Here is a 21,402-nt window from a genome sequence, read left to right as displayed (position 1 = left end):
GTCATCAGAGAGTAAAGTCTTTTGTAAAGAGCACGGCTGGGACCTATGAGTCCCTGCTCCTGGTCCTAGCCACAAACATATTCTTCCATACTTTGTAAATTCTGACTTTTCTCTCTCCAATTTACCTACATCTCCTTTGCTAACCAAGTTGGTAGATCAGGTCTTTTGGAGGTCATTAATATCTGCCCCAAAACAAGCAGATGTCAGAAGGTTTGGCCTCTAGGTATTTCCTGAGAGGTAATAACAAGCAGTACTTAATCCCTCCAGCATCAAAGCCTACGATCAATGCACTTCCTATTGACTGGCTTTTACTTCCTCCTGTAACAGTTTGGCTTTCTTTAATAAAGTTGTGTAACAGGGATAAAAAATCACTCCATAGTTATGTAAAAATCCACACTTAAAGGGCTAAAATCCACCAGTTTCACTGTTAAAAGAATAAATTTAGTGTCCATATTTTATACACTGGGTCTTTGGGGGACAATTGCGTTATCTGTAATATTATTCTCCAAGATTTATTGGTTTTGCCAAAAGAAGCAGTTTAAAATAAGCTGTCCTTTCCCTTGTGCTTTTTCCTCTTCTTGACCTTTCTCTTTTTGTTCCTAGAGCACAGACTCACGTCAGGGATTTCGGCTTGCTAACGGCATACAAGGCATCTCCAGTTGTCCTGTTTCAAATCCCTTCCTGTCTTTGTTATACTGCAGCAATTCTTAATAGTGAAAAGAGCTTTAATTTTAAGGAGCCCTTTGGAAATGTAGTCCTTAGTTAAGTTTTATTAACTTCTTTTTCTTAATGCCCTGTAGACACAGACCCAGTGGTGTGTGTTCACAGCATTAACTATGGTGTCCAATTTAGTAATCAGAAATATTTTCTTCCACTGAGTATGTAGGGAGCCAGAATCTTGGCAGCTCAGGGGAGTGGGTGGGCTGAATCATTTATTTCTCTCCTGAATTTGGATGGCACAGCAGTTGCAATGACTAAATTAGACTCCTGAAGTGGATGATTCTAACAAAGGCCCAGTGACCACATACATTCAGACCAGAAACTGTTCCATTCTTCAGAAACACCCATATGCCAGCTAGGTACCTAATTTTTCCATTACTTCTCTTGTTCCACCAACACTATGCTAACCATTACTAGTATTTTCTGCTACTCTTCAACCTGCTTCTTCCAAAACCCACTCCAGGTCCTGACATATAATCTGACTGCCCCATGTGCCAGGGTGGGAGGAGATTCAGAGGCAAGCTGTGATTTGGGAGAGTGAGGACTGAGTGGCAGTGCCCATATTGCTGCTGCATTTTTGCACCATGAAGGAGCAATCCTCTCATGAGGATGTTTCCCAACAGCAGCCACTGAAGGTCCAGAAGTCAGGCTTTGACCTAGTATTCATGAGATGCAAAGGTAGCTCTGCTTACTCTCTTCACTCCTTCATAGTCCCCTCTCTTCTCCTCCTTCTCTACAGACATCTTAAAAGTACTTCTTTACCCTTCTTCCTTCCCACCTGCCTACTCCTCCCACAAGCCTTGATGTAACCTCCGCTTGTAGCTGGTGCTGGTGTACCTGTGTCCCTGTCTCCTTGGAACACTGTTCTTGCACTATTCACATGATCATAACTTCAAGGGATTTAGGCAGTTTGGTGGGGCATGTAGCACTGCAGGACATGGCTCCATGCTCTGACTCACAGCTTGTCCTTCACCCAGCCAAACTGGCTTTACCTTCTGTGCCCCTGCTCCAATGTGCTTGTCTCCACCTGTCCCAGAAACTGCACACTTCAGTCAGCTCTGGCCAGAACTTGTGCTGGAATGAAGGCAACTGGATAAAGAGTCCAGCTGCAGCTGGAGCCATGACCGATGATTTCCGTAGTGTTGAACAATTGTTTGGTTGCATTTGTACACTGGGAATTCGCTGCTGTTCTCTTCAGGCTTTGAAAGGCAGAAACACTTGCCTGTACAGCTGAAATGAGTTTTGGGATAGGCTGACCATGCCCTTTGCTTTCAGGTGGGAAACCTTGGACTTCTTTTCATGCTCCTCTTTTTCATCTACGCTGCTTTAGGAGTGGAGCTCTTTGGAAAACTGGGTAAGTCTAAAACAGACCATGCTCCAGTGTGAGCTACAGACCTGCTGGTTGAGGTTTCTCAAAATCAGTACTCTTCAATAAAGGGACTGGATTATTTGATGGACTTTATTCTCTCTTATGCATAATTGATATAAGAGGAATTTCCTCTAAATTTTTGTTGTCCTAACAGTCTAACAAAATAAAAGCAGCCTCTAGTTTCTCTTATATTCTTAAACATTTGCTTTTCCTGCACTGTATGCCTTGATGTTGCCTTTAAGATTACAAGAAAAAGTTAGGGAAAGTTTATTTACATCTCTTGCCATGGAACATTGATCAAGAAGAAAGGCAGCACAATGACATATTCAGAGGATACTCCTGAGCAACAGAGTATACTGCATGATATCCCAGGGCTGGGCCATCAGGGATTTTTCTGTATTGATGGCCAACAGCCAGCTGTTGGGCAGGGTGCTGATGCCATTACCTGAGGTCTTCAGGCTGTGAGTTTGTGTTGTTGATCTCACGGCTGGTAATGTGTCCTCCACTGAGTGCTGCAATCCCCTTTTTTTCAGTATGCAATGATGAGAACCCCTGTGAGGGCATGAGCCGCCATGCCACCTTTGAGAACTTCGGGATGGCCTTCCTCACACTTTTCCAGGTGTCCACAGGTGACAACTGGAATGGGATCATGAAGGTAATTGCCTTTAGGACAATAATCTCCTAGTTATGGGGAGGAGAAGTTCTGATGCGTGCTCTGTTCAGCACTGTTTGGGCTAGCAAAGGGAAGGAATACAGAAGCTGGGTTGATAGATAACATCCCTGCTTGGTCTAGAGTCTCTCTCCCCAACATGGTAACTTCAAACCTTGGGCTCATCTAGTCCTAGAGACATCTGATTGAGAAAGTGCCAATTTTCCTTGGGAGGAACAAGAAGACTGTCCAAGCTAAGAGGAAATATTCACTGTATTAAGGTCTGTTGTCAAAGTTGAGCATAGGACATATGTGTTGTACATGGCACCCATCTGCAGAGGTACCAGGAAAATCCAAAATAAATACTTACTTCCTTCAGAGGACACAGAGAAAGGCAAGTTTTTTGATCGCATTTGGTGTTTTTGAGTCTGGAGGGGAGAAGACAGTACCAGACTGCTCATTTTTGGTCTTGCTCACATGTGTGGGGCTACACTGGCAGCAGCATGTGATGGTCTGAAAGTAGTTTGCTCCATATGCTTTTGGATGTTTTCCCTCTGAAGCAGATAGCATATGCACAGATAGTGTCCCAGATTCTTTGGGGACCTCATTATCCCAATGGGTATGGCATGATAGAAGTGTTTTCCTTGTTCTTTCCGTTGGCATCAGTGATTTTTGGCAGGAAGAGTAACCAATACTTTATTCTTACTTCAGTTTTTCCTTCCTTCCATCGTTCCCTCTCAAACCCAACTTCCCCTCAAGGATACTTTGCGTGACTGCAGCCACGATGATCGGAGCTGCCTCAGCAACCTGCAGTTCATCTCCCCACTGTACTTTGTCAGCTTTGTGCTCACAGCCCAGTTTGTCCTCATCAATGTGGTGGTAGCCGTGCTCATGAAGCATCTCGACGACAGCAACAAAGAAGCCCAGGAGGATGCAGAGATGGATGCTGAGCTTGAGCTGGAAATTGCTCATGGGCTGTGCTCCCGCAAGTCAGGCTCTCCAAATTCAAGACAGGGAAAAGGAGCAGGAACAGGAGGAGATGGTGGTAGAACAGATCCTGAAGGACATCTGTGCATGAGATGTTACTCTCCAGCCCAGGTGAGTACACCTTTGAGCTTACTAACCAAACTGCAGCAAGTAGCTGTGGGTAGAAGCTGGGCAGCGTAGATGACTGAGGGCTTAGCAGTAGCAGACAGAGTCTTCCACCTCAGGATGAGAGGTTTGCCTTCAGCAGTAGACTTTTGAGTTGGTAGCATCACGTAGGGACAAGGCTGTGACAGAGTGTGTCCTGTTTATTGTCATCATGGTGTAGGAACCTAAGGGCCAGCAGAGGAGGGATGGAGCAGATTAGCTAAAGGTGTGACAGGAGCAAATGTGAGATGGGAGCTCAGGAGATGAGTGCAGGGGAAATGGCAGATTGAAGAGTGAGGCACTCCAGAAAAGCTGAAAGGGAGGTGTGAGCAGTGCTGTGATGCACTGAAAGTGAGTGAAGACTGTCACTCATTTTTTATTTTCTTTTTTTGCATTGAACTCTGGCATCTTTACACAACCTATGGAGCAAGTGTTCCCCCAGTGACCCTGTGCAAGTACCTGCAGAACAAGATGCTGCTCCAGATGAGTCAGGCTGGAGAACCAAGCCCCAAATTCACATGAAACTTTAAAGCAAAAAACTCGACATTTTTAAAATGATCTCTCCCGTCCTCCCCCCTTTCTTGTCCCCTAGGAGAACTTATGGCTGGACAGTGTCTCTTTAATTATTAAGGACTCCTTCGACGGGGAGTTAATGATCATCGATAACCTATCGGGCTCCGTCTTCCACCATTACTCCTCGCCGGCCATGTGCGAGAAGTGTAACCATGACAAGCAAGAGGTAACCTGCGTACGAGGATGTGTGAGGGGACCCTCCCCCCAGGGCCTGCACACCCACACCCACATGCCCACAGGTCGTCTGATGTGTGCTCCTGACTGTAGACTGTGTAGCCAATAGACCTTGTTGACCTGTGTTTGTTATTTGTCGTGAAGTGCTGATACTGCCTCTAGTACAGGCCTGCCCTGTTCAGCCACAGGTGGATGTTTGAGGTGGTGGAAAAGTGAGACGTGACCGGTTACAGGTCAGGAGGGACTGAATGACCTGTAGAGAAATGATTATGAAGGCATCCTGGCAGCTCTTGTTGTGTTCAACTCTGCAAGAAAAGGCTAGGTTCACGCTCATGTTGTATGGAGGACTCAAAGGATCTCACCCCAATGACAGCACTCAGAAGCAATTCAGTGGGAGATTTAAGTATGTGTTTTTCCTTGTTTTAAGCACATGCTTGCTTATTCCCTGTTGAGGTCGACGAATTAAGCACATGTTTAAATGCCTTGTTGAGTAGAGTCACCCTCCGTGAGCAAGGATTGGTTTGTGGTGAAAACCAGTTAATTAGTTTGAGCAAAAACTAAATAAAAATGGGCCCACTGATAAAGTTTGTTAGCTGACAAATGGGTTGTTGTTAAGAGCAGGACACCAAATGGCTTAGACTTGAGCTTCTGAAGTTGGTAGATGCTTTGGAAAACTATTTCCTAAGCTATTAGTCTTTTCAGGTTGTGAAACTTCAGGAACAAAGTAGTCTGGGAGGAGTTAGGTGAGGAGTAGAATTAATTTCATATCTGAAGTAATTTTATTGGATTTAAGTGCTCCAATTTTGTGTGGTCAGACTTGTAGCAGTAGTGTGGCTTATCTAACAGTAAATTGGTGCATCAGTGGCAATCTTCATTTTCTCCTTCCCCATAACTAACTTGATATGTTGCTATCGCTTATAAAGAAACGAGGAAACTTGGGAAATGAGCTCTTATTGGCAAATTACTCTATCCATGTTTGAAGAAAGCATTATTTTGTTTGGCTTCAGATGCCTAGTTCTGATGTTCTAATTTTTTCTCAGTTTTTCAGCTATCTGCTCATCCCCATAGCTTCCCTTTGAAAGTATCAAAATGCAAACATTGCTGTAGTTTATTATTATTGCAACACTTCACAAATGGATGCTTCATTAGTGCAACCAAATAACTAGTTTTCAATTAACTGCAATTTCCACTGCTTTACTTAAGTCCTTATGTTCAGCAATTGGTGCTCAGCTTTCTCAGCAAATGAGATCTTCTAAGGCATTCCAGAATGATTACCCCAAAATTAAGTCATTTGCAGCTACTTTGCTACATTTTAAAACATTCCAGCCTTCTGTATCCCACTTAGGAATGAAGACAACCACACGTTTTCTTACCTTTCCATCAAGAGAACTAGATAGCAAAATCTTCAAGTGTAACCCACAGCCACAGCAGCATCTGATATAATAATCACAACTGAAAAATTATTCTTATATCATATTTTCTAATGGTTGTTATAGAGCCATAAATTATTTTTCAAAACTGACATTTCAATATATCTAAAATATGGATTCAAGAAGAAATTATCTATATATGCAAGAATAACTTCAGTAATAAAATGTAGATATTTTATGTCTGATTATATGAATCAAAACTACAGCTCGGGATTTTAAGTCATGACCTTCTCTTCATATTCCATAGTAAAAAAACATTGAGGAAATTTGAACAGGAAATCACTATATGGATATATAGCTAACATCAGGAATACACATAGTCATTAAATTAGCGTTTACCCTGCTACATCAACATATTCAAATAGGTATTGTACACACAGACAGAACTGTACCGTCTCAAAGCAATTGACAGCAGGTTACGTAGGAAAAATAGTTTGTATCTACTCCTCTTCAATACACATGTATTCAAAAAACCAGTCCACCATATCACCCTTAACTCTGCCCTTGTGACAAAAATCACTTATTAGCCAAAAATGTTCACTCTGATTTCACTGGTGATTTAATTAACCAAGATGCTGAGCACAGTGGATGGACACAACATTTAAATATATACTCAAACTTATTAATATGTGCTAAGCTTTTTGTGGCATTGAGCTCAGCACCTTTCCCAGTTATGCTCCTGACACTTTATTTTCAAACCAATTATTTATACAATTAAGAATTTTTGTAATCACAGGTCTGTTTTTAAAGTTTTATCTGCAACTAGTTATTTTCTGAGGGATATTATGTGCATGGTTCAGTGTCTCAGGTTGATGTTCTTGGCAGTTTTCATGGATTATGATCTAGTGAACAGCCCCTTCTCCCCCTACTACAATTTTTAAAACTCTTTTGTTCCTCATCTTTAGTCAGCAGATTTTAAAATATTCTACAGTAAGGGAATCAATAAGAACAAAATCTCCTTTTTTCATGGTGCTAACCTCTTCTCTTGTCATTGCTATCCTTCCATTCTTGGGATGGTTGACAGACATTTATGTATTGGTGGCTCAAGTGCATTTAACTACTGGTAGGAGTTTGTCAGTGAGCACTAGTGTTTCCACACCTGCAGTTTATATATTCAAGACTTTGTTGATTATGTTTTTTGTGTAGATCCCAGGTGGTCAGAATTTTCAAGCAGTGACAAACAGACTATTCTGGCTTTTGTTGAAATCGGTTTTTTATGGATGGAGAAGGTAGTCACAGATGTTACCATGTTTCACGCTCATGTCTCTACAAGCACAGCTGTAAGGCTGTCCCGGTGTAACAACCTCTTAGGCGAGTAATAGATAAGTGCACACATTAAGTGTTTCTCTACACAAGTAGTTGCTGACTGGTGGTTGTGTAGCGTGCTTGATATAAGTTCACTGTGGGCTCTCTGTGTGTTGGTGCTCTGAGCAGCAGTTGTTGGTTTTGCACTCTCTTCATGGTGGAACGGCACCGTGTTCCTTTGTCAGAATATCTCAAGTAAGGGTGTCATTTGTGCCCTTTGTCTAAGGCATTATCCCTCAGATGGAGACCTCTTCCACTCTCTGGCATTGGCACAAGCCACTAAACTTCCAGCTCTAAAGAGTCTTCTCTCCAGATGTTTCACCTGCTGTCATGCCATAAAAGCTGTACCTGTCTCTTGCAAACACAAACACATGGCCAGAAAGATACACAGCCAGGAAGCAAGCTGTCCTCATTGTCCTCATTGTCCTCTGAGACAACCCAGAATATAGCTTTCAAGAGTTAGCTGCTGTTGGTGTGAACTGGTGGGACTCTAGAGACCAGTGACAGAAATCCAAGCACAGGAGGGACAAAGCAACTGCAGTTGCTTTTCAGGCATTGTGAGAAAGTTGTCAGGCAGAGGGGATTTGAAAGCTTGGAGGAAAGAGGATGGGAGAGGGCACATGTGGTATGAAGCAGGCCAAAAGATTAAGCAAGGTCAGGCATGGGTCTGGAGCAGAGGCACAAGAATAAGAAAGACGCAGCGGTCAGACTTGCTTTCAGAAAGCAAGAGAGCGCAAGTATGAGTGGGGTGGGAGGGGTGAGTTTAGGGATGAAGAGCAGAATGGGAGATGGTGTTAAGTGAAGTCTTGGGTAGGTTAGAGGGGAGGGAATAGGGAAGACCTAGGACAGCTGGAGGGAAACAGGGTTTCAGTAATGAAGGTAAGAGAATATGAAACGCATGATACTGGCATGAACTGCAAGAGGCATGACTATCCCTGGAATGAAAGCTCCTTCATGTTTAAGCAGGGCTGTCTGTGGTGCCTTCAGAGAGAGGGGTTCACCCCTCATCCCTCAGCAGATCAGGCTGCCTTGTCACTGGCCTGAGGGAACCCTCTGCCTGCCTGGCTTTACTTGCAGGGCCTTGGGCCAACTGTATTGCTGTGACAGATTCAGGACTCGTTCTTCCAATTCTGGCACTAGAGGAGCATGGACTGGTGGTGGGCTGCTTGCAGATCATCATATTTTTGACCTTCCTTAAAAAATGAATTCTCCTGCCCAGCCCAGGTCTGGGTTAGGCAGTTCCTGATGTATCCAAGGGAATATAACCTAAAATTGATCTCGGGTCTACAGGCTCTCACTTATCCACCATAAACAGTGTGACTGCTTGAAATGTGAATGTCAGGCATGACCTGTGATAGCTCCTTTCCCTTCCTGCAGGTCCAGCTGGCTGAAATGGAAGGATTATCCCTCAACTCAGACAAGTCCTCTTCCATCCTTCTAGGAGATGAGTCAGACAATCGAAACACTTCTCAGCTGAGTCCTAAGCAGATCAAGGTCAGCCCCAGGTGGTCATGGGCATGTTACACCATGCACTGTATTTATGCCCCTGCTCATTTCAAGTGCTCTATATTCATCCAGGTGTCCCTGCTGAGGAATATAATTCTGGTCATTTTTCAAGAGCTTCTCCATAGAGACATACCATGGAGAAGGATTTGAGGAGAACAAAAGGATATATGTTTTTGGAAGTTCTCTTCGTTACTGTTAATAACTTCCTCTGAATGAGTCTAAATTTAGGGGATTTGGGCGGGAAAACTGAGCATCTCTTAACTAGCTTGAAGGTATTATCAGAATCAGCTCTTTCTGAGGTTTTGACATGTCTGCTCTACCATCTGCCATTAAATTTCGCAAGGCTTTGCCCTCACTAATTTTTTCCAGCAGGATGGCCAGGACAGCCCTGACTCCAATGGGGCAGACAATCTTGGGGAATGCCTGCTCCCAATATCCAGTGAGGATGGCTCTACAAACCCTGACAGTTACCTGTGTGAAATGGAGAATACTCCCTTAAACTCAGTCCAGTCTTGGCTAAAGCATGAAAGTACCAAAGGTGAGCACAGTTCTCATCATTCTCCAGGTCTACTGAAAGTGTGGGTTGGTTCAGCTCTTCTGTCTTTCCCCTGCCTCCCCTCTACCAGAAATGGAGTTAATGTGACATGGGGTTACACTAACCAGGAATTAGCTTTCAGTTTGCTGGTCTTCAGGAATGGTGTGAGGAGCAGTTCCTTCTTTAGCTGCCAGATCTTGCATCTTCCCTCAGACATAACTGTGTGAAGTATTGTAAAAGAGCTGATCCCCATTCACAGTAGTGTGCCCATGCATGGTCAGAGAAGAGTAGGGACAGATTCCCTTGTCATGTCAGCTGGATGAATTGTGCTTACTCAGCACAGTAAATAAACACTGCTACCCCCTGCCCCCAGGCACAGTTTCAGAGAACATGACACATGTCCGTCCTTGGTGGAAGTGCTCCAGTTCTACTCTCCTGTGGTCCCCAGGATCCCAAACCACCACTTTATTTATCTCCCTTCAACCCTTGCAGAACCTGGGATGAAAATCCTATGGCAGTGATACATACTTCGCAAGAGCAACAGCAGGGGCAAGCTGGGCTGTTACTTTATGACTCTGAGCTGTGTTAGGTCTTGTGGGTCTGGTGCAGGTTTTTGTGCAAATGGTCATGGGCATGTTACACCAGACTTGTCTGAACACCAGCCTAAGGCTTCTTGGCCAGGAGTGTGTGTCACTGAATATCCTTTGTACACTGGACTTGAGGACCCTCAGTGTAACAGCAGTAAAGGCACCAAATCAAATCAGAGGGCTCTTACACTTTTTTTTCTTCTATTTCTGTTCTCTTCCCCTTTCTTTGGTGCTTTGTCAGTCCCTCCTAGCCCCTTCCCTCCAGGTGCATCTTGCCCTCTGTTACCTGTACCAGCAGAATTTTTCCACCCAGCCACGTCTGCCACCCAGACAGGGCCTGAGAAGTCCTCGAGTCCATGCGACCTTCCTAAGATCTCTCTGCAAGGCTCATGGGCATCACTGAGATCTCCGAGTGTGAACTGTTCACTTCTTCATCAGGTGAGGAACCCTTCTTCCCTCTGCTAGGAGAACTCAGTTTTCACATCACACCCAAACAGAAAGGGCTGAACGAGAAGGAGGGCAAAGGAAAGACAGAGGCAGCTGTGATTATGGGCTGAGTAACCTGGATGTGTTGGAGGGGCACAGTGGACTGCAGAATGCAGGAGGGTTGGGGAAAAGAGAGGGTAGTATAGCAAAGGGGTGTTGTATAGCTCTTACCTCATCAAGTCATACGTTCTGCTGCTTTGGACAAAAAAATAGTTTGACAGGTGCAGTGAGCCCCACATGAAGATGAAATCACATCACTTTGTAGCTCACCCCTGGGTCCCTGGCACTGAGTGTGCTGCAGAGACCTGCATGCACAGCAGCCATGGTGTGAGCCAGGGAGATGACAGCTGCACAGCCTCCTTGGGTCCTCTTAGCACCATGACTCCAGATCACACACCTTCTTGGTTGGAACAGGCTTCACCCCACCTACATCCTCCACAGCCCTTAGCACCACATCCGCACACTGTGTCCCTAAGCTCACTGTTTTCCCCTGCCCACATACCTCTCACATCCCAGGAAGGTGCTATCTCTTTCTGAAAAAGTAGCCATTTCTCACTAATGAAAGAGAAAAATAAAAGCATTGGGGGAAGATCAAGTGTCTCTAAAGAGCAGAGGAGGCAGAGATGAAAGCCCAGTAGAGATCCCTGTTACTGTTCTTGGAAGGTACTCCATGAACAGGGACACTATTCCAGACAAACTAAAAAATAAAATCAGATGTTATCCAGCTTCGCGTGACAGACACTGTTTGTTCAATACAAATGTGTATAAATTCACCAGGATAAATTAAGCCTTCATCTGAGACCACTGAGTTGCTGCAGTGTTGAAACTTTTGGTATAAGTTAAGACACAAAGAGGAAGAGCTCTGGAGTTGGCATACCACTGGGACAAAAGTACTGAATTGTTGTAAAGGAGAAATTGGTAAACTTCTGATTATGTAATGCAGACTGTGTTGAATAACTGTGGCCCAGGAAACTGCTTCCAATCCTACATCTATCATTCCCAGTGCAGTGCCCCAGTGATAATCTCTTAGCGTGGACCAATTTCCTAGAAACAACTGAAATGCAGCTTAACTAGCTGAGACCTGATACAAGGAAATTAAGGCTGTTTCCTCTTCCTGCTGGAAGGGGAGCCCACCTTTCTGTCCTAAATACCATCATTCCCATTAGTGCTGGTCAGAAGAACCATGAGGACTCTTTTCTCTCCCCAAATATCACTGATTTTTTTAATGAGCAGAGCTCAATGTACGGAAGTCCCCTAATTCCTGTCTGGCTGATAGTTTTGATGTGTTCATAGCCTGTATGGCAGGTTTATAGGGAAGCCATGAGACAGGACCCACGAGGAACCTCTGCTCCACTGCCCCCTGGACCGTCAGTGCTCAGGGAGAGCGTAGTGGCAGGGGCTGCAGAGCTCACAACTCCCCAGCTTCCCTTCCCTTTGGTGGAGTACTTCACATGGGAGGGCTAGGTCCATCCTGGAGTAGAATGAAATCAGTTCAAACTATTGAAACCTTTCCTCCTCCTTACCCAGGAGGAAATCCCAATGGCAAGCTGCATGGCTAGTGCTTTGTGGTTTATAGCTGCCCCTCCCAGCAGAGGAGAGTGAGAGAGGAATTGGAGTTTTCCCCCTTTCTTGTGGTTTATTTTCACACCCCAAAGTACTCCTAAAACAGACAAGGCAAAGTCTCTTGCCTACTGCCCATCTACTTCCTGAGAACTGTGTTTTCATGTTCTTGCTCCCCAGCCGCCTGACAGTGATACCTCGCTGGACAGCCGGAGCAGCAGCTCAGCGGGCAGCCTGCAGACCACGCTGGAGGACAGCCTCAATCTCAGCGACTCTCCCCAGTGCACCCTGGATCTCCCGGTGGCTCTGTGTCCCATGCCAGCTGCGGACAGCCAAAGACCCCTGGCAGCTCCCCTCTCCCCTGCCTCCCGCCGCCGGAGCCTGCGGGGCCGGGGGCTCTTCAACCTGCGAAGTATGTGTCGTCATCAGCGCAGCCACAGCAGCGGTGGGAGCACCAGTCCCGGCTGCACTCACCATGACTCCATGGACCCCTCTGACGAGGAGGGGGCGGGCAGCAGCCTGCGGGGGGGTGGCAATAACAGCGAGCCCTCGGAGACCCTCAGCAGCCTCTCGCTGACCTCCCTCTTCTCGCCCCCACCACCAGGGCTGACCGTGGTGAAGAAGTGCAGCAGCACCAGCAGCCTCCACGCCAGCCCCTCGCCCCGCCGCCTCGCCACCCACCACGCCAAACCCTTCTACACCGTTGACCCCCGGGGCTTCCTCTCGATGCCCTCCTGGGTGACGGACTTCTGCAAGGACACCCCCTCGCCCAGGGAAGGAGAGGAGTCAGACGGCCCCGGCAGATTGGGAGCAGGGGACCGCAGCTCCCCGCTCCCTTCTGAGCTGGAGCTGGGCGACGGTGTCAGCAAGAGAAACAGATGAGGGTCCCTGAGGTGCAGGGAGGGAGCATTTGGCCTCTGGCATGGGGAGCATGTTTCACTAGCTTCTCCCCAGCAGCAATTCCAAAGGATTTGCAAGAAAAAAAACAGGCAAACAAAAATTTATAAATATATATATACGTAAATATATATATATATTTTATATATATATATATATATATAAAATAAATACTCTGGTACCGTACCTCAGAGGCGTGGGAGAGTGCAAGCAATACGGGAATGGTCCTGCCTAAGGGCAAGACCTGGACCATCATCACAGAGACTATAGTGACAAGAAAAGGCCATGGGGCTTGTAGGGACAAGCCCCTCCAGCCAGGTGACTGCCACGTGGCAGCTGTTTAGTTATATACATATACATATACATATATAGAGAGATTGATTTATTTATTTTTTTTACCAAGAGATTAAGAATTTCAGAAAGTACTAAGGAGGAACAAGTGAAGGGGGGCTGAAGGAGCTGCTACACCAAACAGGCAGGGTGGGGGTAAAGGGAGGGAAAGGGAAGCAGGGTGAGCAGCAAGGGAAGAGCTTGCCTTGACTTTTTTCTGGGAACTTCCTTATTGTCCATGCTTCCATTTCAAATGTTAAAAATCGTGGGCCACATCTTCATGCAAGCGTAAATTGGCAAAACATGATTGTGTGCTCTTGGTGTAAAGCAGCAGAGCTCTGGCTTGAGGTGGATTCACACTGATTTACAGTAGGTGAAAATCTGGCCCCAGCAGCAGGGAAAGCAAACAGCCATGGAGCACGGGAAACATTTTGAGGTGAAAAGCCTCACTTTGAAAGGAATGTGTGAACACAGCAGGCATGATCATGGGAGGAGGGGATGGAGGCTACATGGTGTATTTTTGTGGTTGTTTTGTTGGGTTTGTCTTTTTCATTTTCCAAAGAAAGAAAACTGCTAAGGGAAAAAATTACAAGACTCATGGAAAAATTTGAAGTGGGAGAGGCAGGATGGAAGGAAGGTGGGAGGTAAAAAGGGGAGAGAAAATTGAACTTTTCCTCCTTTCATTTACAGTAATTGTGATTTCTTTTTTTAGAAGCCCAAAGGTGCAAAAATGAACCCTAGAAAAACTTATCTGTTATTTTTGTATCTATAGCTATATATATTAAAAGCAAACAAAAACTAGAATATTAAAAAATACATAAAAGCAAAGGAGGCTTCAGCAACACAAAACTCCATCAGTTTCCTGGCCGAGGGCTAACCCTGTTCCAAGTTCTAGTGGGAAGACCCAACAAGGACAGTCTCAACTCAGTGGTGACTCTGCCTCCTCTCCAGCATCATCCTTTGGTGTTTTCCTGATTTGCATCAGTGTAGCTGGGACCAGAGTCCTATTCACTGCCAACTGTGGACATGGAGAGCAGGGAATACTGGTGGGTGTGGGGGTGTGTGTGTATACGATTGTAAAGGGGTTTATGTACGTTCTGTCTGGGCTGACTGGCTCACCAGCCGGAGAGACGGGTGAGAGGGACAAGGAGAATTGCATCTCTCCTTGTCTCCGCCTTGCAGGGCAGTGTGAGTGGAGAGAGCTGTACTGTGGAGGGCGAGGGCAGATCAACGCCTCTAACCATGACCTGCCTCAGGATCCAGAATGCAATCCAGTGAACACAATCTTCTCCCAACGTGGTTGGAGCAAGGCCTCTAGAAGCTGCATCCCTCCTTGCTTTTCCAGAGGTATAACTGCACGAATTTCCTTCCTGGTGGGGGCAACCTGGATCTCCTCCTGCAGCAATGTCAAGGTTTTGTACCCTTTTCAGATTTGCAGGTGGGTAGGAAAACCAGCCACTTGAGGGTGACAAGGAATTTCAGACATCATCTGCCACCCCAGCGAAGTTCCACTAAGGTGTGTCAGAGAATGTGGAGTGGGAAGGGCAGCAGGGAGAAGACAGCCACCCAATGGAGATGTGAAGGTTTGAAGGCTGGTGCACTGAGAAAGAGCAAGGCTCCCTCAGAGCTTCCTGTCCCATTTTTTCCATCAGAACAAGAGGGCCCCTGCAGCCCTCAGAGAGGTCTCCCAGCTGGCGTACGAAGCATTGTGAAGTGGGTGGCACAAAACAGATGTTCTGGTATTATTGTGACCCATCTGACTTTAAAGCAGCTGCTGCATCTTACAAACTGGGGCTGTAAACAGTGAGCACAACAAATGGGACCAACAGCCAGGAAAAGGATAATTATTACTGTGTGAACTTAATTTATTTGCTGGAAGGAGTGTTTACTGTGTTGCAAGTGTGCATGCTGACTGCAGGGAGGTCAGACCTGTAAGGAGAGAACAGGAGAGCCTGGGTCCTTGTCCTTGCAGAAAGGATGCAAATCTAGTTTTATTAAAGCAATAATAAGGGTCTTTAAATGCTTGTTTTGCACTGATGGTTCTTTGGGTGAGTTGCCCATGCTTGCTGTCCTGAGGAGGGAGGAGACACATGGTTCCTCAGGGAAGGAGGGAAGTCACTCCCCAAATGGCTGAACAATAAACTTGTGTTGCACAAGGCTTAGACCCAAACTCAGAGCTGCTTTGAAGCCAGAGATAAGGCTTACAAAAAAACCCCAAACAGTTGAAACCTATCCAAACCCAGGACAATTCAAGGCAGAGTGTTTCCTGGAAGATGGCCATAAGGAGAATGGAGGTGGGACTCCAAGCTGTCCTGGTAGTTGTGTGGGCCATGAAACGTTTCAGTGGAGGAATGGGAGAAAGGTGAGAGATCAGTGCAGTGCTAGAAAATACCCCAATCTTTGATCATGAGAGAAACATGACCTGCACTTGAGATGGCTGAGAGGAAAGAACTATCAAAAGATAGTGGGGAAGATTGTGGTGATGACCTCACAGGGGGACTACAGCCCCTAGGATGGATGCTCTCTCAGCTTATTCTTGGTTGTCCGTGGAAGTGACTTGCAAGGAAAAACATCTTTGTTTCTTCTGTGGTTTGGGGTTCATGGCAGTCGTTTTGCTCTGAGAGTTGTCTCCCCGTTGCCTCCCATCAGGGTCATGCCAGCTCTCCCATCTCCCTGCAAAAGGGCATTCACTCTCTGCCATATAACTTGAGCAAAAGGCTTCTGGCTTAGGAAGGAGGTTGCCATGGAAACAGAAGACTAGGTTATCTTTAGAGAATATTTTGTCTCTCTCTTTTAATTATTTACTAACAGTTTGAAGAAGAAGGAGGAAACATCTATCCTTCCTGAAAAGGAAGCAGAATACTAAACCCCAGCAAACACTTTGGTTTTTTGCTGGGGATTTCTGTGGCAGGGCAGGTTGTACAATTTCTCCTGGCAAGAGCTGCCTTTCTCAGCAATGCTTGGCTGTTGGCACACACAAAAACCTCTGTCATCACCCACCCACCTCCCAGGCAACACCTGAGGGTAGCCCAGGATTTGCCCAGGCATCTTTTCAGCCTCCTGTACTCCCCACTTCCTACTGGGGACTATCGCAGGCAGTTCCTGCCAGGACGCTCTTTGCTGTCATCAGCCCGATATCACTCAGTTTTGTCCAGCTGCCACACTACCCTTGTGCCCAGCTCTCCCCCACGTCTGCCACTGAAAGAAGTCCCTCTCCCTGCTCGATACTGAGCTCCTCCTTGAGCTCGCACATTGCTGCCATGTCCTGCTCTCGCTGCTGCTGCTCTTTTCATCTTGGCTCAACAGGTGGTTTTCTGAGTCTTTTTTTCTAAACCCTCCCTGTAAATTTTCCTCCTCTACCATGACCTCTGGGCCTGTTAGTGTTTTTTATTGCAGCTGCAGAGCAGAGCCCATCCCTAGTGCTTCCCACCTTCTCTTGCACATGGAATCCACAACTGCTCCAATCTGCCCGTGGAAAACACACCAGTATTTAGTATTTCCTTCTGCACCCAGAGACTCTGACTCAGCACAGCCAAATGAGTGAAGTATACCACTAGATGTGCTTCTCATGGCTTCTCAGTCTTCATCTGTCTTCCTTACTACTACCAGAAGTTCCTTATGAAATTAGGTATATAGGAATCAATTGCCAGTGCGACCACTCTTTTCTTTCATGGAAAGTTGGCAGTGTGGTGCATTTGGGTTTCTGGGGGTTTTTTGGGGGGTTGGGTTTTTTTGTTTCATTTTGGGGATTTTTGTGAGGCCAGGTCCTGTAAAGGACCACCAACCCTCTGTGAAAGTAATGAGTTGAGCAGGACTGGGGGAAGGGGAGGGCAAAGGTTGAAAACATTACTGACCAGGAAAATAAGTTTTCAGACAGAAGAAACATAAAGCAGAAATCCTTGAAGTGTTCAAGGAATTGAATTTTTTATTTTTCCTTTTAGCTGAAAATGAAAGGATTCCCACCAAAATGGTTCTCATGTTCAAAATGCTTCCACAGGGCATCACAGAGGTATTGTGTTCTGGTTGGGCCGTGGTGACTGAATCCTCGAGACATCAGGCCAGTCATTCACCCACAGGGCACTGAAGATTGGTCCCCAGGCAGTGAGGTGTCCACAGGAGATGTGCCCTGCACACACACCGTGCAATGAGGGCAAAAGTCTTTGTAACACCAGTTCAGGAGCAGAGACTTAATTTTAGCCAATATAACTAAAAACTTAACATTTCTTATGGAAGATAAGGAGGTAAGCAGCTTTGGTTCACTTGTTTTTATCACAAGAATTTCACAGAGAAGAAAAAAACTAAACCCCACTGATTTTCTTAACTAGCCAAGATACAAAACACTTGTAGGAAGAGCTTGGTACTTTGCAAAGTCAGGCACCTGGATGTGTGCCACCCAGTTTAACCTGACTTTCCAAATACCTCCTTCCCTGGTCGTCATGAATGCTTTATCTTATGAGATCGGCCTTGCTTCTGTCTTTTTTTTTCCCCATGTTATTTTTGTTCCTTGCTAGGGACTGGTTTCCAGTAGGAACTCACTACCTCCGTATCTTTGAGTTACCACTCATTTTTTCACCTCATTTAGACATATATATTTCTTCTCTAGCAATTTTTCCTTCTTCTGCATATTTCTAAGCCCCCTGTTTGCATCCACTAAGATCCTGCCACGCTTTGAGCAGGAACTGGCAATCTTCTATTCAATATTTATGCCTCCCAGCCACTTCTAGAGCAGATGTGCTCAATTTGCAAGTAAGGAGCACTCACCCCCACCAAAACCAGCCAACCAGACTCTGTGTTGCAGCATGCCTCTGCTTTTGCTCCAGCATCAGCTGTGGCAATAAGGGCTCTGCCCTTCCCCTTATGCCAGCGATGGGATTGCACAGATGAACCTTATTACTGGGTTCATTCTCACTTTGCATGTCAGCACAACTGCTGAGTATCTTTCATGCTCATGACATGAGTAAGAGCAGGGGGGACTCAGCACCTCATGAAGTTGCTCCAGTGAACAGCTGGGCTGTTGCCATGTAAAGAACAGCAGGCTCCAGCTCACACTGCCTCTTTGCTGTGCAGTGCTGTGGGCACAGAGGAATACAAATCTTTTTCCTTAGCAGGGTTGTCTGTAGTTGCCAAAGTCAGAAGATACAGCTATCCCTTCGTCTCATGGTCCACGGAGCAGAATGATAGGAGTAAGAGGCAGTGTCTTTCCAAGACATTTTCCTGGAGACCAGAGCACTTTAACCCTCTGTCTTATACTGCTTTAATTATCTGTATTAGTTTGGAAAACTGTGAAAGGTGCTGTAGCTTTATTTTGGTTTGTTGAGAGGTTTTTTTTGCTTCTGGTTGCTGCAGCAGTGTTGGTGCACACAGTGCACCATGCAAAAAAAAAAGAAGCTCCTTCTGCAGCTCTTCCCCACTCTTTCCTCCAGCTTACTCATCCTGGATGAATTTTTTGCACTGCAGGCTACCTGCTTGTGCTGACCACAGTGTAGTGGGATTTGTCATTGCCCTGCTGCCACCACTTTCTTTCTCTTCTTCACTTTCTTATGACTGCTGCTAAGGGAATAGCACTGAATGTTCCTTCACTGGAGTCTGTCAGAGACTGTCAGAGTATCTCCAAAAAGAGGGCTAGCAACCACCCAGCACAAGCAAGCAGGGTAACCATCCCTCCTTCAGTCAGAAACACACATATGAGCTAAGACGCTGCTTCAGAACAAATTGTCAGCAATACCATGGGATGTGAGGATGACAGTCTGAAGAGAAAATATTTTTCAGTGAAACATCTTTAATCTGAGCTTTTGTTCTTACATTGAAAAGTGCCTTCTTAGGGAGAGAGCCACCCACACACAAGCAGAAGTGTCATTCAAGAACCCAAGGTATGTGGTCCATGCACTGGCAGGTATTTCTATTACCCTGCAAATTCTTGGCATAAGCCTTGCTATCAAACTATCACAGCTTTGGAGATGAAGTATCAGAGGAATCCCCCAGATGCTCCTCATCTCCAAAAAAAGGGACAAATGGGGCAGGCTGTATCAGGTAAGCTTTCCTCTAAAACTACCACTGTCACCCTTAGCTGCATCTAATAATTGTTGGGCTGATAACAATGAAAGCAGATAACCCCATTTCTTCTTTCAATTACAACTTCACCAACACAGTTAATTTATGTTCTCACACACTTCTCCCACCTCCTTATCTGAACCGTATTTAGGGTTTGTTTCAAGATTTGTTCTACGCACAGAAATAGTACACACATTCTAGATAACAATAGATATTTCTAAGAAAAAAGCTGTGTGCAATGTAAATGGGGTGATGTGGATAAAATATCTGCTTTTGTGTGTATAGTCCCTCTATATACATACAACTGACCCGTCCCCCTGTATGTTTATATTTCTTGACACAAATTTTTGAGATTATCTTCCATTGAATGTAGAGTTAATAACACATGAGAGACTGTTAATCATTGGCCACTGATTAGTTTCTGTTGTTATTGTAAACCCAGGCATAGGAAATAAATCAGGAAGAAAAAAAGAAGGAGGAGAATAAAAAGGAAACTTACAACAAACAACATGGCATTAAATTAAAAAAAAGAGAGACTATTCTGAAAATCCTTCAGTGTATGCTCAATATTTATTCTTATGCTTCCATAGTCACTGATGCTTTCTTTGTGTGTGTGGGCGTAGGCATATACCTGTTTCAGGGTGCCTATGGCTTATAACCAGACCTCCCACTGGTCTCTTTTTTCAAGAATATATTAAAGCAGTAAACGGCCCAAACTGCTGACATGGGACACTGCTCACCAGCAGTCTCCACAGCATTGATGCAGTCAATGTCTGGGCAACACTATCTGTAACAAGTTGCAGAGGTCTCTGCTTGCTCCAGGACAGTAAGCCCCCTCCAGCCGTACACCATGGGCCCGGAGCAAGGAGCAACCTCAAAGTGTTGCAGCCTGAGGGGCACAACTTAGCTGCAACCCATGCTAGCCATCACTCAGGGAGCCATTGTCCGTGGGCAGGGGAAATAGGGGTGTTGGGGCTGGTGGGGAGCTGGAGCAGATCACACGGTGGGGCACGCAGGGACCTAGGGCTGTTGGAACCATCACAAGTGTGCATATGTGCATGTACTTGCATTGTTGGGGACCACCGGGACCCTCCTCACACCATGTACATTGCTACTGCATCTGCAATTCAGAATTTGAACTGTGGCACTTCAACATCAATGATTTGCTCAGGAACCCAAAGAGGTCACAGGTCCATATCAAAACATGTTGAAATACTCCCCTTTTTGGAAAGGATGTTCTGGCACCTACACGAGGGATGCCAGGGAAACAGCAGCTCTCTCTGCAGTAGAAACCACCAGCATGCACGGTCCTGGCTGGGGTGGGCAAGCATGGCAGTCACCCCTGCACTGATCACATTTTTGCAAGGTTAGTTATCACCTACCTGAACATTGCTCATACGTGGGATTTGCACATGAGATGGAGACAGTGCTGGCAGCCAGAAGGAACCAGGAGTCCCAACATCCTGGAGCCTGTTTAAAGTCTGACTTGGAATTTTGCTTTCAGTTCTGGCCACCTCTGATGTGGGCATGTCTGAATAGCCCAAAATCTCTTAACAAAGGAAGGGTACCTGTGCAACTGCTGGTTCTGTGACTGGAGTCAAGCCCAGGGCTTTGAATCCTGCTCCAGAGTGATCCCTCTGAGCCTCATCCATACTTCTACTCAGTGACCACTACAGAGGCTGAGCCATTCACCTCCAACCCAGCTAACTCCAACACCCTAATCTGATGGGACCAGTGGCAGGCTAATCCGTGGGGCTGGGGGCACTGACTCCTTCCTAACCTGACTGGTAAACCAACAGCCTTTCCTTTTGGGCTTGTGTGGACACAGCATTTTAATGTTTATTTGGGTCCAAGCAGCCTAGGTAACAAAGAGGTGAGAAGGTCTGAGAGGAACTTGCCCTAATGATGGAGAAAGACAGTTAAGGGTACCTGGAAGAGAAGATCTGACTGCTGGCTTGAAACTTGAGACAGATGATTCACCTTGAGGGACACCCTGAGGGTGCAGATTTCTTCCCTCCAGCCTCACCCTCGCTTGCTCATGCTCTGTAAATACCTTAGGAATCAGTGCAGTAGATAATGTGGCACTTTTGACGTTTGAG

The 21,402-nt window shown here is 45.8% G+C and overlaps 1 protein-coding gene across 4 annotated transcripts in view; it reads left to right on the top strand.

Moving 5' to 3' along the window:
• CACNA1I (calcium voltage-gated channel subunit alpha1 I) overlaps window positions 1-19,873 on the top strand; it is a 92,338-nt gene extending 72,465 nt beyond the window's left edge. For 2 of the 4 annotated variants that reach the window (XM_027680196.1, XM_027680194.1), the window contains exons 28-35: window positions 1,996-2,074; window positions 2,623-2,744; window positions 3,498-3,836; window positions 4,462-4,608; window positions 8,729-8,845; window positions 9,227-9,395; window positions 10,221-10,417; window positions 12,206-19,873. In XM_027680196.1, the coding sequence (XP_027535997.1) occupies window positions 1,996-2,074; window positions 2,623-2,744; window positions 3,498-3,836; window positions 4,462-4,608; window positions 8,729-8,845; window positions 9,227-9,395; window positions 10,221-10,417; window positions 12,206-12,907 (1,872 nt within the window). In that variant the 3' untranslated portion in view covers window positions 12,908-19,873. The remainder of the gene's footprint in view (window positions 1-1,995; window positions 2,075-2,622; window positions 2,745-3,497; window positions 3,837-4,461; window positions 4,609-8,728; window positions 8,846-9,226; window positions 9,396-10,220; window positions 10,418-12,205) is intronic. The other 2 variants (XM_027680195.1, XM_027680197.1) reach the window with 2 other exon arrangements.
• The last annotated feature ends 1,529 nt before the right edge of the window (window positions 19,874-21,402 follow it).

The sequence above is a fragment of the Neopelma chrysocephalum genome, unplaced genomic scaffold (assembly GCF_003984885.1).
Source record: "Neopelma chrysocephalum unplaced genomic scaffold, ASM398488v2 Primary Assembly neopelma1_59, whole genome shotgun sequence".
NCBI classification, from domain to species: Eukaryota; Metazoa; Chordata; class Aves; order Passeriformes; family Pipridae; genus Neopelma; species Neopelma chrysocephalum.
The sequence above is the reverse complement of the archived record's forward strand: the minus strand, read 5'-3'. Positions and strand labels throughout refer to the sequence as shown.